The 16,869-nt window shown below is 39.3% G+C and overlaps 1 protein-coding gene across 1 annotated transcript in view; it reads right to left on the bottom strand.

Moving 5' to 3' along the window:
* The window catches only part of INTU (inturned planar cell polarity protein), a 39,480-nt gene extending 37,905 nt beyond the window's left edge, over positions 1–1,575 (bottom strand). Inside the window, exon 1 of the mRNA XM_086890525.1 lies at positions 1,400–1,575. Within this exon, the coding sequence (XP_086746651.1) occupies positions 1,400–1,488 (89 nt within the window). The 5' untranslated portion in view covers positions 1,489–1,575. The remainder of the gene's footprint in view (positions 1–1,399) is intronic.
* Positions 1,576–16,869: the final 15,294 nt, after the last annotated feature.

The raw sequence follows: 16,869 nt of genomic DNA on the forward strand, positions 1-16,869 counted from the left end.
AGACAGCCATGAAGAACAGTACAACCTGTGAATAGTAGTACAACCCATCTCATTATTTTGAAAAACACTCTTGGAGAGTTAAGAGTTCTCTCCAGAATGACAAGGAGCTGTAATTTTAATTTTTTTTTTTTCCTACTGCTTTTACTTCACCCTAAATGTTTAAAATGCTTTTTTTTTTTATTTTTTAGGATCACCTGCTATGCATAGCAAGCATGTCAGGCATAAAAGAAAACCATTATTTGCAGCCAACATGCAAATGTTGCAGGCATGAGTAGCCTTATTCCACTTAGAATATATTCACGTAAGCAATACCACGGGGCAGCACGTTTTTAATCCAGCTCTGAAACAGAACATTTTCTGTGAAGTCACTGAAAAGTTCACGGTGTCATGTTGGCATACAAGCACACTTATTGTGCATAAAGCAGCCTCAGAGTGCCGTGCCGGAGCAGGCTGATCCTCCTTGCTGTGCTCTGTGTTTGCATCCCCAGTGCTCACAGGAATGGATTTCACACGGCTGCTCCGTCTGACGCCTTGAGCTGGAGTTAATAACCGCTTGTTAGTTTCCATAGCAAGAGCTGCTTGGAGCTGGCACTGGAAGTGCCCGTGCGCTTTTTCTGTGCAGCTGGAAATAAACCAGCGTGGCTGAGAAACAGGAAACTGACGCTTAGCAGAACTGGAGATGAGCTTCTCTTGGATTCTGCTGAATGGGATGCGTTTTTCTCTGTAAAGTCTCCGCGGCTGTCAGCTAGCACATGGAAAATGCCATTTAGGGTGGCTTTCAGAGTCCTGCACGGGCCTACTGGGCAAGATCCTATTGTCGAGATGTCTTTGTCGGGGGATACCGTGGAAAATCGCGCGTTAGGGATGGTGAATGCAGGAGGAAAAGCAGCTGCTTTGCATACAGCGTGCCGCCTCCTGCACATCCACTTAGGGATTTCTTTCCCATCCCTCTCGGATTTGTGTGCGAGTTAGAATGCATTATCCCCTTCCCTTAGAGAAGGGTTCAAAACGCTTATGGCATGGATGCAACAGCATCAATCCGTACCCAGAGCATCAGCACTTTTCTCTGCACGTGTAAGAGTCCCGGGCTCCCCGTCGCTCCCCTCACCTGCACGTCCTCCCCTTCTCCAGGAAGGAGGGAGGGAAGCCCCAGGGCGCTTCGGATCCCCTCCGGCAGCCGCCCCTTCCCTCCCCCTGCCTTGCCATGCTCCCCGGGGCGGCCCCGGCTCACAGCCCCTGTCCCTTCCTGCCGCCGGGACCACAGGGGAGCTCGCCGGGGACCCGCAGGCACCCCGGTCCCTCGGCCCGGCGGGTCCTGCCCTGCCGAGGGGCAGCAGTGCCGGAGCATCCCGAGCTCGGCAAAGCCATCTCGGGCGGCATCCCCGTCCCCGGCACTGACCTGTGCAGCAGGACGCTCTGCACCGAGTCCAGGTCCTCCAGGTTCCTGGTGACGGGCCGCGGGATGCTGTACCTGCCCGTGGCGAACATCGCGGGCGGCAGCCCCGCATGGCCCTGCGGCGGCCGAGGGCAGGTGGGAGCCCCGGAGCCCCCGAGCCCGGCCGGCCCCGCCCGGGACCCAGCGGCGCCGCGCCGCGGGGCGCGGGGGAAGCGCGCCCGCTCCTGCCGGGACCGCGCTGCTGCGGCACGGGAATGCTGCTGTCTGTCACGGGGCTGAGTCCCTGAAAGCCCGGCTTGCTGGTAAACGCAACAAAGCAGTCCCTAGCTGCGGCCGTGGATTTTTTTTATTTCCTCCCCCCAGAGCATCATCCCCAGCTCCCGCTATGTGAGAAAATAACTTTTCCCCATGTATTTTCCTGTCGGTCAAAGTAGTGAATTACCCAGTCGATCCTCTTTCCATAAATAACAATATGGATAATTACCAATCCCACAAAATCCGATCCAGTCTTTGGTTCCCTCTTTCACAAAATTTTAGTTACAAGTGGTTTCAGGTGATCACAGGACTCCTTACTGGGTTCCCAAATGTAAAATTCTGATGCAGTATATTGAATGAACAGGGACGTGAATGTGTAAAACCCATCTCTTCACCGTTTTTATTCTTTCCTGTGAACTGCCATAATTTATTTTCTCTGCTCCCTTTTATGAGATCAGTTTTCTCTAATGATGAGAATTTTTCAAGATGTGGTCATCTCCTCCAGGTTTTCTCCAACAGCTGACATAAGATCAATAGCTAATAAAGTCTTGCAATCTGTTATAAAAACCATGGATTTTAGTTTCCCTCAGACATTGTGCCTGAGGTAATTACAGCAGCACAGCAATGCAGTAGTTTCCCAGAAAGACCATTAAGAGGGGGACCACTGGCATGATACACAACAGATAGCAAACTGGAAACCACTGAATATTTTGGCACCAAACTCCGTGGGATGGTGGACACCACATGGAGCAAAAGCTTCAGCTTTTTGGGAGACTTTGGCTTGAGTAGGCGGTGGCAGCAACTCAGTTTGGAGAGGGTGAATGCAGAATTTCCATGAGTCTGTGGGTGGGATTCTCACCGAGTAATATGACTCGAATATTTAGGTGTCTTAACATTTTTTCCTTTTCTTAAATTTTTATTTTCTTTTCTTTGATACCAGCATGAAATTTTAAGAGAAGTACAATCCCTTCTGAATCCTACTCCTGTCAAAGATGAGGAACCACCATCATCCATTGAGTTGAGCAACAGCAAGCAGACGTAACAATTATGACCATAAAATCTTTGGCACCAGGATGCCAGGGAAGTTGAATGTACACCAGGATTTTGTGTCTAAGTAGCAGTGACTGGAGGAGATTGCTATGCACAGGATCAAGATCAGCATAATGCTTCCACAGTTGGCACTGAGCAAAGAACTTTTTGTAATACCCACATCTTGATTTCAGAAAGCTGATCCAAAATTCATGGTGGTTGTGTCATCATTACCTTAGAAAAACATTTAGGCACCATCCATATTTCAGCCTTTGTACCTTTTCTACGCCCTGAGGGAGCAGAGATGTTCAATTTGTACACAACAAATTCACCCCAATTCACTTAGGACAACACAAGCCCCACATCCAGGTCTAGAATTTGATGGTAGAAAAGAACAAAATCCCCTAACATTACCATCAAAATCACCCTGTGTGTCCAGAAGGCCTTTCCAAGATCCTTGTCAGGTTTTCCTTTTCCCTGGGTTCCTTCTCACTGCGAGACTTTCTTTTTTTCTTTTGTGTTTCTTAAACTAGTGAAATAATGCTGAATTTAATGGTACTATCATCTGCTACTAGTATTTTACTTTTGCATGGGCTTAAATCGATTATGAACATCTTTATTAGAATTGCTTACAACTCAGCAAAACTAGAACATGTAAATACAAGTATAGAGATCCTCAAAATGTGACAAAATGAGAGAAGGTGACTTAGGTTTTGTGTAGCTTATGAAATGGAAGATCACAAAGCACCACACTGCTGATAAACAGGCCAAATTACTAATTTTAAAATCCAATAGAATGTTTTTCTAGGTGTGAATTACAACTTCTACCATATTTAGTATGCCTAGACTCAATATTTATGGATGATACAACTGGAAAATGAAAGAGGAGCAGAGAGTCAAAAGTGATACAGTGGATACTTGCAGAGTCCTATGTTTTTTCCCTGAATATATTTACATTACCTTAGTTGCACCTAAGTTTTTAAAGTTAAAAGATGGGGGTCTGAGCTAGCATTAATCCTGTAACAACTTCTGCAGATACTCTAGCCTTTGACATTTATAAGAATTTATTTTTAGTTTTATAGATTTAGTTTCACTAAAATACAAAGTGCAATTGCATTGTATTTTCTGCAAGATTTTGAGCCACCTGAAAGGAAGGTCACTATTCCATTTAAAGCTCTTGTGTTTGTACACAGATGAGAACATGGTGCTACAGCACATTTTTCTGAATCCAATAAAATAGTGCAGTTTGAGAAAGATTATAAAATCCTGCAATGCAGAGAAAACCAAGCCATTAGAGATAGGTGAAGGAGGAAATTCAACCAGTTTAAACACACAGAAATGACAACAATAGAGAATTTTATGAGACACCCTGCCTACAAAGTGACAATAGCATACCTGGGCTCCCCTTCTAACTGTGGTACTTTTGCTGCCTGCTGAACTGCCTTATGAAAACCCTTCTGCCTTGTAACAATTCTGCTGTTGCTGATGTAGAAGAAAAAAAGAAATAGCAAAATACTATGATGCTGTGTTAATGACATACTCCTCTTTCTGAAATTATACTGGTTTTTTTTCTCCAGCAGATGTTAGGCTCTAACAGGTTATGCAACTGTTTCCTATGATGACAAGGTCAGAAGTTTTTGAGTCATAATCCCCTTTTGGAAAAGACTAAAAGAGGTAGTAAAGCTACTTTTGCAAGATTCAAACACTTTTAATCTCCTTGACTTGGCTGGTGAGTTTTAGTGTGCCCAGGGATCAAAGATTAACCAGCATTCATGGGCTGCCCGAGATGGAAATCAGTTTATTACTTCGTATGTAAGATGCGTCATTTATGTCAGGAGTCATAATGATGGGGAGAGTTGAAATGTTTAGGGAAAGACTTCATTCCTTCAATTAAAGGAAAAAAGTCCCTATTTTTTTAATTTTTAAATTTTTAATTTTTTTTTTCTGTTTGATCATACCTGTAAGTAAGGGATACTGTACTTTATGTATTCAATTCCCAAAGTAAGGACCACGGCAAATGTTTGTCACGGTACAAGGTTACTTTCCTGTTCTGCCATTCTATCTAGAAACATTCCTCAAATCTACAGTGGTTTATTTCTGGTATGACTTGATCTTCTTCTGGTTAACAGTGGATAGTGATGGCAGTTCTGTGGTGTGGGTATTGCTGTACTTGGATAACAGGGTAGGCTCTCCCTCACCAGAAGATACAGGCTCAGGCTGCTACTGCCTGTCTGTTGTCATGTTTGAAAGACTGAGGAGTGGGATTGGTAGGGTATTTTTCCAAGGGGATGTTTCCAGGCTCTGCCTCTTGTCTACAAACAATTGTAAAAATTCTAAAAGACGGAGACAACACTCTAATTTTTACTTCTGACATAAGCAGATATGGACATCCACCTCTGGATTTGCCTTTATTCTAATCAGATATGGACATCTGCCTCTGGGTTTGCTTTTATTCTCATTGAGGCTAGCGGCATATGAAAAAGCCCCAAACACAGATTTTGGTGTTACTGCATCACTTAAAGAATAGCTCCTTGTTTTGTGTCTGTATGGACACAGCTGGGTTCCCCAAGCTGTTCTGTTACCTTCCTTGTGTTACATCAGCACTGCACTGCAGAGAGAAGAATGAACAGCTCTTCTACAGTGAGTTTAAAGATCTCTTCTTCTCAGGCTGCAGGGGCACCAAGCATTCTGTGCATTCCAGGCTCTGCCTTCAGTCCAGCCTTGCAGCAGCAAGAGAGAAAACCCAGTTTATTTGTCAAACAAATCTCCTGCAGTTCTGGGTTCTCTTCAAAAGCAGCCATGAAGGCAAACTGGTGAAGTCAGCAGCACAGGAACCCCTGGAAACACGAATTTACAGTCCATGGGGAAACCATTAATCCAAGGAGTAAGTGATAAGCTGAATAGCAGCATAGGATGATGTCACTCATTTCGTATCAATCTTTCAGTTCTGCAAAGAATCTTCAGTTTGCAGAACAGTGGGGATAGGTTGGCAACACGTGGCTACTTCATGGCCTTTAAAATAACTTGCTGGATTCTTATAACATCCTCTAAGACAGTTTTTGTACCAATGAGAAACCTAAACTTAATTGAAAATGCCACCCTAAAAATTATTACATGACTGATATATTGCAAAGACTGATGAAACATGATTAGACTTTGTTAAACTGAAGCTGATAAAGTTCTTGTAAACTTGTCTATAAATACAGTTTGTGGCCATGTGCTCTGGTGAGAAATATCAGATCAGAACCATAAAAAAGGGAAACTTACGTTTTATATGAACATCTGGGCAAAGTATATGTGGCAAACATGCTAAATAATAATAATAATAAAAAAATCTTTGAACTTTAACCCCAGATTTATTTTACAGTATTGGTTTTAAATGTCTCCCTCTTATCCCCAGCTTCTGGACTTGTCTGAGTTTCTGGAGGCACAGACTTTGGTGCATTGCTTTGGAACAGCCTGTCTGTGATTTAAAAATTTACAAGCAAATACCCACACTTTATATGTGCCACCTCACAAAACAGCACTTTTGGATTAACATGAATTTTCTTTTATTGTGTGAGAATCTGAGAGAAGCATATGTAGAATTTCTATGGATTAAACAGTTTATAAAACTAGTTTAATTGTGAGAGAAGTAGGATTATTTTAAAGACTTTTTTAATTTTCCTGTCAGGTGTGTTGGGAATCCTCTGCTTCTTAAATATATAAATGCATAACACCAAAAGCAGCCACAACTAATTTGCAGCATGAGAAAATAGACACTCTTCTCACTCATTTTGTTTTCATCAGAGGTGATTATTTAAAATGTAAATATTTTACCAAGCTACAAAGTTTTAAAAAAGCAAAACAGCACCACCTGGTGCTGATCAAAGTTTTTACGATCAGTTCCAAACTCTCACTTTGAGATTATTGCTTTACAGATAAATCAGTGGCTTTCACAGTATCAGTTTGAGGTCAGATAAAGAAATAACCTTATCACTATTTCTATTTATTAATGCTTTTGCTCCTTTTTCTTGTAGACCTTTCTTCCCTCTAAATTTTTATCCATTATTTACTAGGGACTTTTAGAAAAAGTTCTTCTAGCTTAAACATTCTGGATATGTGTAAGGAGTTATTGATTAAAATATGATTTCTAGGCCTTTCCTCAGCTGGTTTAGGTTTGAGGATGAGAAACTCCAGATAAAAGTGAACTTCACCACTCTTTTTCTTTGTTTCTAATTATTTCTGGGCTTCCTTGTGGTGCTCAGAAATAAAAGCATGATTGAGGTTAATCCCTGTATCCTGAAAGGACTTCAGCTGCCTGAAACCTGCCGAAATCAATGGGCAGTTAAGTGCCTGAGGATGAATCCCTGAGAATTCAATTTCTAGGCATCATGTATTTATTTCTGAAAAACTCCCCCATTCATTCCTCCTCAGTGGCTGATGGTAACATTATGATCACTTTGTCCCACAAACACCACTTTTTGTGCTACTGTTTTGCCTATGTTGCTTTTTAAAAATGAATTGTGTATCATTTCTTGTGAAGTAAAAAAAAAAATTATAAAGCTGACACATTCCTGGGATAGACATCAGCACATTCATAAAATGAAGAAACAAACAACTATTTGTGTGAGGTAAACTCTCACAAATGAGCAGTTTGCCACAACAGTGTTTTGGAACTTTTTTTTTTTCTGTTGTATTTTGATGTGTTTGAAGTATGAAAACCAACTAATAATGGATTTTTCTTCAGATTAATGAAGCAGAACTAAGAAATTGCTGACTGGGAATCTAAGAGATACCAGGGACATGTCTTCCCGATTGCACACAGCAGGAGGGTGGGGAGATCTCAGCTACCAAGCCAGAACCTTTCAGAACAGGGGTGATACTGCGTGAGAGAGTTGTTCGGACATAAAAGCACGATCAAAGCTGTTTAGCTTGGGCACAGTGCTGTAATGACACATTGCTGCTGCTGTGCTGCATGTCAAATCAAAGCACTCACTGCTCCAAAAATAATTGTTATTTCTTAGATAGTTGCTAGCTAGATGACGAAATCCTGATGTTCGTGCAGCTTTTATGATTTCTGCCGTTTTGGGAGAGAACTTTGTAAATACATTGTGTCATGTCTTGGCTTGATTGTTGTCTTCCAGCATCAGGACTGTTTCTTGCTGTGTGCACACATAAAATTTAGGGCAGCCATAGAGTGCTGGTTTAGGATGGGGTGCTCTCCCTGTCTCTGAGATAATGCAATTCTAATCAAACTTCAGTGTGACTTTAATTTCTTCTGTTCTCTGAAATCTCAGCTATTTGTCTGCCTTCAGTCTTACAGAGGATCTGTGTTTCATGCTGTGGCTGTATTTACAATGGGTTTGTTTTCAGTATCCATGGAGGGGCTTAGAAGTGTAACCAAGCTTGCTAACAAAACTTCACTTAAATTTTAATTTCCAGGCAAGAAACGCTAGAGGGCATTGAAAGTTCTGTGGTCATCCGTGTAGTAACTCCACAGTGCTCTTCTGTAACAGCAGTCTTCTCAGTTAACTAATAAATAACTCAGATTAACTAATAAAAGCTTGTTAACATGATGGGAAAATCTGCAGAGACCATTTGCAGACTGCAAAAAAAGTTCTGGCATTAAATGACAAATCCAGTGTTTGCTTGGGTCAGCAAGCACACACAGGACACACCATCAAAACCAATATAATGTGAAGCTGCACATGGATTTCTCTGAAAATGGAAGCAAAGCTATGTTAAGAACATCCATTTCTGAAGATAGAATTGTGTAACTTGTGACTGGCAGCTGGCAGGGTTATATATTCCAAACCCTCTCTGGTGTGAAAAGTAGAATATTTTTTCCTCATATGCATTGTACAAATTCTGTTCAAAATTAAAAAAAAAACAAATCAAACCTGCTGACAATTTCATGAGGGTCAGTTCAAAACTGTGTATGTGATTTTATAAGGAGAGAAGAAAAGTATAGACAGAATGTATATACACAAAGGGAGGATTTTTGGAGTAGTTTGGAAGTCAGCAATGGGAGTAGAATTTGCAAGACTGTTCTTTGATACTGCTGCCAAAAATTCAGGCTTTTCAGAAGCTTCTGTCCACTATAAAATTGATTGTTCTTCCCGGAAATAACAGTGCAGGAAGAATTCCAAGGACACAGAGAGTTCTTGAGACAGAATTGCTCATATAGGATGCACAGAGGAATGTCTTCCTTTGAGGGGACAAGTTGCTTACCCTCCCTTATCTCTTTATCTGTTTTAGATGCCTGTTTGTGTCTGCATATGTCAGACTTCAAAGAGGTTTGTGTTGTTTTTTTTTGTATGGGTTTTTTTTTTTGAGTGGTTTTTGTTTGGGTTCTTTTTTTTTGTTTGGTTTTTTGGAAAGTGCAAATGGTGCCACGGTGTCAGAGGTGAGGGAGTGATGCAAAGTGCTGCAAGGAAAGGCAGCATCCTCCAGCTTCCCTGATTCCTGACAGCTTGGCAAACCTGCACAGAGCTGTCTGCTGTCACAGACTTTAGTGGTTAACCAAAAATGATGTTTTCCCTTAGTCATTTTGCATATTGGTGAGTTACCCATCCCATGTAGCTGTTTAACAGTGTCTGTCACAACTGAACTGTTCTCAGGAAAGTTGTAGTTTTCATATCAAGGAAAAGACATTACTCATTTTTCTAACTGAGTTTTCTATTTTGGAAAAATAGCAGGAAATGGAGAGCTAGGATACATACAGACACAGATGTCATTATCAGGAATATCAGAAAGCTGACTCCAATGAAATTTGCCTCCCATGACTTTAGACCAGTCTCAGCAAAGGCATGTTCCCATTAGAGAATGAAGACATGTAGGGAGGAATCCTAGGAAGTTCTGCAGTAGGAAAACAAGCAGACAACACTTCTCTTTTGATTAAAGCTTTTGTGCAAAATCCAGTGTAGAATGTAACACGTGACTTGCAGATAAAAATAATGGATTAAAAAAAGGTTAAAGTCATGCTCTCACAAAGAGAAAGTATATTACTTGAGGACCTGAATTTTGTACTTCATCTACAATATACAACATTGCATTCAATTTTAAAAAAGTAATTTTTGTAGGGAAAACGAAAGGGAAATGAAATGGTTCCATCACTGGATTCGTGTTTCAAGTTCCCTTACAAAAAAATCTGATAATTCAAGATAAACAAGAAGAGAAATGTGATCAGCTCGGAGAACACTTGTGACAAGGTTATAGTTTATTGTATATTTATCTGCTAACAAAAGGAAAGAGCAACTTTCAGCAAGGGAGAGCATCAAATGCTCTCTCTCTACCTGTCATAAGCCCTGGGGCTTACAAAAATAACAGACATCTTATTGCATTCTTCACAAGTTGTCAATAAAAATCTGTGAGTCTTGAGGTCACACAGAAATGTTTGGAAATTACAGAAAATCTGCATTGGAAGCTTACAAAATGAGGACCAGAACTCCTGTAGTGTTTTCCAGTGGAGCAGCATCAGATTTGTGTTAGACAGTTCAGGCTTTTGTGAATTGCCTTCTTTCTTGTTACGAAAAACTGCTGGAGTGGCCACTAGCTCTAGTTTTCACTGGAGCAATTGCACTGTAAGATTTGAAAATGTTTCTGTTCAGGGTCAGATGCCATGGGTTCTGCTGTCTGGCAGCAGCTCTTAGAACAAGGGAGTTTAGGTGCTGGCAGATCAGCCCAAAGTTGATGAGATGAAAGTTACTAAACAAGAGGTCTTCAGGAAATCAAGCACAGTATCTGCACTTTCTGCACCAAAGAACCCTTATGTTTTGTCATTATATTTATCTTTAAACCTTGTCTTCTTTACCTCTCAAATATTTTATCTGTTCATAATCATCTGTAAGTTAAGAACTTGGGCAGCTCTTTGGTGCTTACTTGTCATCCATTCCAGGTAGTGGCAAATGATATAATCATTTTTTTTCTAGCTATGGCTAGTCAGAAAATTATTTTTGCTTCTTTGGTGGTGAACTTGCCACAGCAATCCTTGCATTAATCTGCAGTTTTCAGGTTCCAAACAACATAAACTTAGATATTTACTGTCTACTGTCCCTGGCACACACTGTGGCAGGGTTTCCAGCACATTCCTGGCACAGCCCAGCTAAAACATGGGACAACTGTTTGTAGTCAGGTTGAAGAGTCAGATGCACAACCAGAACTTCCCAAAATGAATTAAAGGACTTTTCATTGACTGTTGCTGCTGTCTTACCTGATTACAACAGGAAAGCATATACATTGAGTTGAACATTAAAGTCACAGTGTACTTTATGCAGATGTAATTACATCTTTAAATTAGCAAGATAAAGCCTCATTTACTCCTCAGGACAATCTCAAGTGCTTTAATCTATAAATTATGTGTACATATCTAATGTGCATAAAACAACTGTGTGACTGCCTGTTAATATTCAGTAGTTTATTGAGAAAGAAGTCTGGGATTTATCAGGAAGATTATTAAGAAGAGAAACCAGATCAGCCTATTGCCAATCAGGAAAGTGATATGAAAATTCTAGGCTGCGTTGAAGGAGACTACCATGATATATACAGGGAAAAAGAAATTATTCTGTTAATTTGGAACATAAACTTACTTAAAACTCCTTGTAATATCTGGTACCTGCTGCACAAACCACTGCAACTTATGTTGAGTTGGAACTCTCTTAAGCACAAGTGGTTTACAGGAAATAAAAATTCAACTGCAGTACAGCAGAGCACATCTCTTCAATTTAAACCAGCATGCCAAAATAATACCGATACATTCCAGAAACATCTATAAAGGCAGAGCTAATGCAACTCTGCTTTTATTAATGCCCATTTATGTCAAGATGCATAACAGACCTTCATTATTGTAATAAATCAGTGACAAGGTATGCCATAAAGTCATATTGTAGCTTAGTGTTATGTTTTCTGATTGGTAACTGATGAGGTCAGGCCGTGGATTTACTGGAGATTGCTGGAAGGGCAAGGTGCAATCATATTGTTTAGATTATGCACTAGTTTCCATTTCACAGTGAACTCTAAAATACTCCTCTTTTTTTCCTGAAGTGTTATTTGAAACATTTAGAATATTGCTGCATGTGTTACATGTAGACGTTATTTTTAAAATGCTTTTAAAAAATAATTTAATACACAAATACTTCAAAGCTCATGGATCTTAGTAGCTCTGGCACCCTTTCTTGACAAGTACCCTGTAGTGCTGCTGTGCATATCTTTGGATATTTACTGGTTCAGGCATCCAGTTTTCTTCTTTATGTCACTGAAAATGGATGCTCAGAACAGAGAGGAATAGTTAAAGAGCCCTGAAAACAGCAGCTGATCAAGTAACTAAAAACACATTCTTAAACTTGGAGAATTGGATTCTCAGCTTTAAGGCCTTTCATGAAAAAAGAAATAAAACTTTGTCATTTACATTGCATCAGTTTCATAATAAATAAAATTTTGGAATGTATGCAGATTTTTAAAGAGAAGCTCAGCATCTGACTAGAAGATAGAACTTTCCAGAAGAATCTCTCTGATTTCATGTAAATATTGAGGAATGCATTGAGAGAGCAAGTCAGGGACGTTCTTTTGCACCCCCAAAACAGAACATAAAGTTACTAGCAAGATACTTTCCAGGATTCTTTTGAGGTTGGATGTGGCCTGATTGCTGTCATCATTCTGCAGGGCAGCAGAGGCAGCTCTTTCAGTTCTGTAAAGGGAGAACACGACAAATTGCCCTCTAGCCAGTTAAGGAATTCTGTAAAGGTTAAGGAGTTACATTTCTGGAGAGAATCCCAGTTTGATCTCCTCCACAAAAGAGGCCAACAGTAACAGCAGGGTGTTACTGATTAAAGGCTGGAAAATGCAGACAATATGATTTCACAGAAGACTAAAGAAAAAAATTAATGTTGTGCAATTTTAAAATATATTCAAGCAAAGATTTAAAAACAGTACATATTTCATCAATTTTTAAGATTATTTTTAAGTTAATAAGTCATTATACCTAACAACTTATACTATAGATAACCATTAAATAATATATCTGTATTTGAAAACTTTTTTTTTGGTTTCTCAGATATAAAAATAAACATACCAGCTCATACTTTGTGCTAAATCAAAACCTGTTTTCTGAAGTACAGGATTTAAAGGAGCAAATTCTGCTTAATTTGCAAAACCACTGAAAACAGCCCCAAATAGCAACTTCCCCAGAAATCATGGGAACTTTTCTTGAGCACTGAGGCAAGGAGAGAGGCCAGGAAACAGCTGACTGCAAATTACTTTGTATGTTGTTATTTGGCCAGAATTGCTTGGAATTACTTTACACTTCATATGTCAGTAAGAAGTTCCTGATAACCCTTCTCTGTACCATGGGTCATTATCTCTTCTGTCTTACCTGATACAATCAATGCACATGAACTTTCAAAATCCTAGACATTTTCTACTGACAATTGTGGTCGTGTTTGCTGCGTCATGGAGGATTTCCTTTGGGCAAAGGTAGTTAACAACCTTGTAGGTATAATGGAAAACAAGAAGCATTTTGAAAGATTCCCTTCCCTACTTTGCTATCTCTTTAACTGCTGCCCAGCATTCTAACTTATAAAAAGGCGGTTTAAGAACTCCTAAGAAGTTAAATGAGACAATATTGTTACCTTCCTGTCCTTCTGTAGTGAAGAATAATAAACTCATTAGTATTTTGAAATAAGTTTGGTAATTGAGGCAGCTATTCCTTGAATGGTGAATGCAGTTAAAAATCTGTGCCCTATCTCCAGTTTAAATTTGTCTTCCTTCAGCTACAGCCATTGCTCTTGTTAAACAGAATTTATCTTTTTTCTTTTTCTGAAGGTGACAACTCTTCAGTTGTTGGGTTTTGGTTATTTTTTTTTAAAAAAATAAATAGGCTGAACAATGTACATTCTCTCACTCTAAGGTGATGCAAGGAGAGCAGAATGTGCCCTCATGTCTGTGGCATTACCTTCTCCAGCTCATCCCCCAGACTGGCACTCTTCTTGGATTCCACACATGCTATCAACAGCAATTTTATATGTACTTCCAGATCATTGATCAAAATACTAAATACTAGTAAACTTAGTCCTAATACCAGGAAAAACCTACCAGATGCAGTTTAATTGAATTAAGATTTCTAATGGATATACACTTTGAGATGTATATAAGCAAATTTTTTCAAGCTAGTTAATGTGCTATTTTAAAGAATAATTTTTTTGGATACAATTAAGAAATCTACACATATTGCCATTCAGTTTATAATGTGGTCCAAAGCCAAATATAAATCAAGGAAAGATTTTTTATTTTACACTTCTTTACAATGCAAAGTTTTTTTCAAATGAGTCTGATATATTTTTTCATTTATGTTTAAAATTTCTTATCAGGAACAGCTTAACCCATCTTGATTAACTAGAGGGGGAAGAAACTTAACAAAACCATGTTTGCTATTGATTTGTCTCTATAGAGTGAATCTGGAAGCAGGACATCCTGGTTTTCAAAATAACTGAAAATCCTTTTTACTTCTGAGTATTGAAAGTTTCCATCAGATTGCAGAGACAAGATGAATGACTTTCCCACCGTGGGTGATATGCTCACCATCAACAGAAGGCTGCAAAAGTCAATTCAGATGACTTACTACAGGCCAGATCTGATTTTGTGATGTTTCACATTTGTAGTGGCTGTACTTTGGGTTGTTTCAGCACGTGCACAGGCACTGAAACTGATTCTTTGAGGAACAAATAAAGCTCTCAATTTTTACATGTTCACGTGTTTATTTTCATGATGCTGTACTGAACATAATGGGTGCATTTAAAAATATGCACATCATTTGATTACTTAAGCACTTTTATCTCCTAGTGTTCCTATCAGATGTGGAGAGCTGTCAGCATGAAATGGGATCCTGTAACTTCTCAACCTTATCTAATGAAAAACAAATAATCAGAACACCAGAACATATTATGGATTTTTATTGTTTGGAGTTGCTTGTAATTGCTTTGTATAGCAAAAATACATGCCATGTTCCAACTATGCTCTCTAGAGAGCTGGATCAAGAATTCCCCTTGCTAGCTCTTAGTTGTATTTCCTTGCCTCCTGGGCCTTTTGTTTTAAATTACCCATCCAGTCATTAACTTTTGCAGATTTTTTATATTAAGCGCAACAGTTACAAATGCTTTAATTTTATATTTTATTATTTGCTAAAGCCCTCCAGCTGGCCAGATTCCTCCTGTGTCAACATTCTGACACTTTTGTTTAGAAGATATATCAGCATGCACAAGGCAATGGCCAATGAAATGTCCATTATCTCTGTTTGACAGGGAATGCTTTGAAAGGCTGTGTATTTTTAATGAATAGGAAAAATCAAAGGCAGAAGAACATCTTGGGCCTTTGCACATAACAAAGGGGGCATATTTATTGACTCATTAATACTGAAAGTCAGATGGCTGTGTTGAGAGTCGGCAGTCTCAAGTGTTCCATCACCTACAGGGAGTATTAAATATAGAATAAACAGCCCAGTATAAACTGAGGGGCCATTTTTCTATCAGAATAGCGGGTGGGTCTATTAACTTAAATTATTAACAGTGAAACTGAAGTCACAAAGCCTCAGATGAAATTCCAGGCAATAACTCATAATTTTATAGCTTTCTATCCTTGATTATTCCTTCCTCCCCAAACCTTGAACATATTTCTTTCTACAACAAAAATAAGCCACCTTCCTTTTTTAATTTTTTTTTTTATTCCCCTTCTCTTTTGACTCTTCTTTCAGTCTTGGTATTGATGCTTTTTTTTTTTTTCCTTCACTTCCCTTGCAGAGGTTTTAACAGCTCCTCTCCTTCCATTCTCTTCCCTTCTTGGCCTGTACTACTGACACATCTTCTTCATTGTTCTAACACTCAGTATTTGCTGCTCTAATTTCTCATCTTATCTTTCATTAGAGCTCAATTTTTATGATAGAACAGTCATGGAAGCGACTTCAAGAGGTATGGTTATCTTGTATGTAAAAGAAAAAACTAGTTATAGTGGTATGATTTGGGAGATGTAATGGCCATGTATTCATTTTCCCAAAATATATGTAATTTCTTTTGGCTCCACTAGGATATCAGATCTAATTCTTTATGTATATCAAAAGGCTGTTCATGCCTGAATTTAAATTATATATATATAAGCCTAATTTCCTGATAAACAAACAAGAAAAAACATTAGCTCACAAGTTTTTAGGCTCTCAGACTGTTTGGGTTGGATTGATTCTCTGGACATTCCTAAACTGACCGCAGAGTGCTATTAGATTTGTATATATAGAGGAGCAAAACCTTAAATAACTTAAAGATTCAAGTTGTTCCCAACTGGAACTGATCATACTTCCTGATTCTTGAATGTTTAGAATTGGACTGGGACAAGATAGTCTTAAGAGGAAATGTGAGCCAGAGATTTCCATGGTGAATCCCATGCACAGGTGTTTGCAGGTGTGGAGGATAAGGCATTGCATAAAAACTACTTGGAGTCTGGTTTGCTATCAGCCAGGTATCAAGATATCAAGGCCAGAACTAAAATCCTCACTGTGAAGAACCAGTGAATGAAAATCTTCAGCAATGCAGCTTTTTCCATTGGTAAATACTCTTTTGCTCCAGCAGCTTCAGCCCATAGAATTTTCCTGGATTGTGTGAGAGTTTCCTAGGACAAGAATGGGTATAAAAACGTCTCAGGACAAGAGCAATTAACAGCCCATTTGATACCCTATAGCAAAAGCTCCAGGAAAGTGTATCCTGCATTTGACCCTGTGATGTCAGCAGCCACTGCATGTGCTCAGGGGGACTCGGCTCTCACACTCATTTGATCACAGGCCAGGCCTGCTGATTGCTGAATGTCAAAGAAAACAAGAAAAACCGAGCAGATAACACGAAATTGTGTAGAGGAGGAATTGTTGCTGAGAGAGTTCAAACAGAGCATTTTGGACTCGAGTCAAGAAAAAGCTGAGATTATTTGGAAAAGAGTATAAGGTAAAAGGATATGCCAGTGAAAAGGTCAAAAAGGAAGTTTAAGGCAAAGCAACTTGTCTTAGATATTTTTGAGCTTTGAATTAACAGACTAAATCTTGAATTGTTTGCAAAGAACCAGCAGCTTTCCCAGTTAAGCCCTATTGTGGCTTAGTTAAGGCTATTGTGTTTATGACTAATGCATCTTGAAGTCCCTGCTCAGAGTAAAAGCTGTCCCAGATTGTACAAGGTAGTTCT

The sequence above is a fragment of the Cyanistes caeruleus genome, chromosome 5 (genome assembly GCF_971803275.1).
Source record: "Cyanistes caeruleus chromosome 5, bCyaCae1.hap1.1, whole genome shotgun sequence".
Lineage (NCBI taxonomy): Eukaryota > Metazoa > Chordata > Aves > Passeriformes > Paridae > Cyanistes > Cyanistes caeruleus.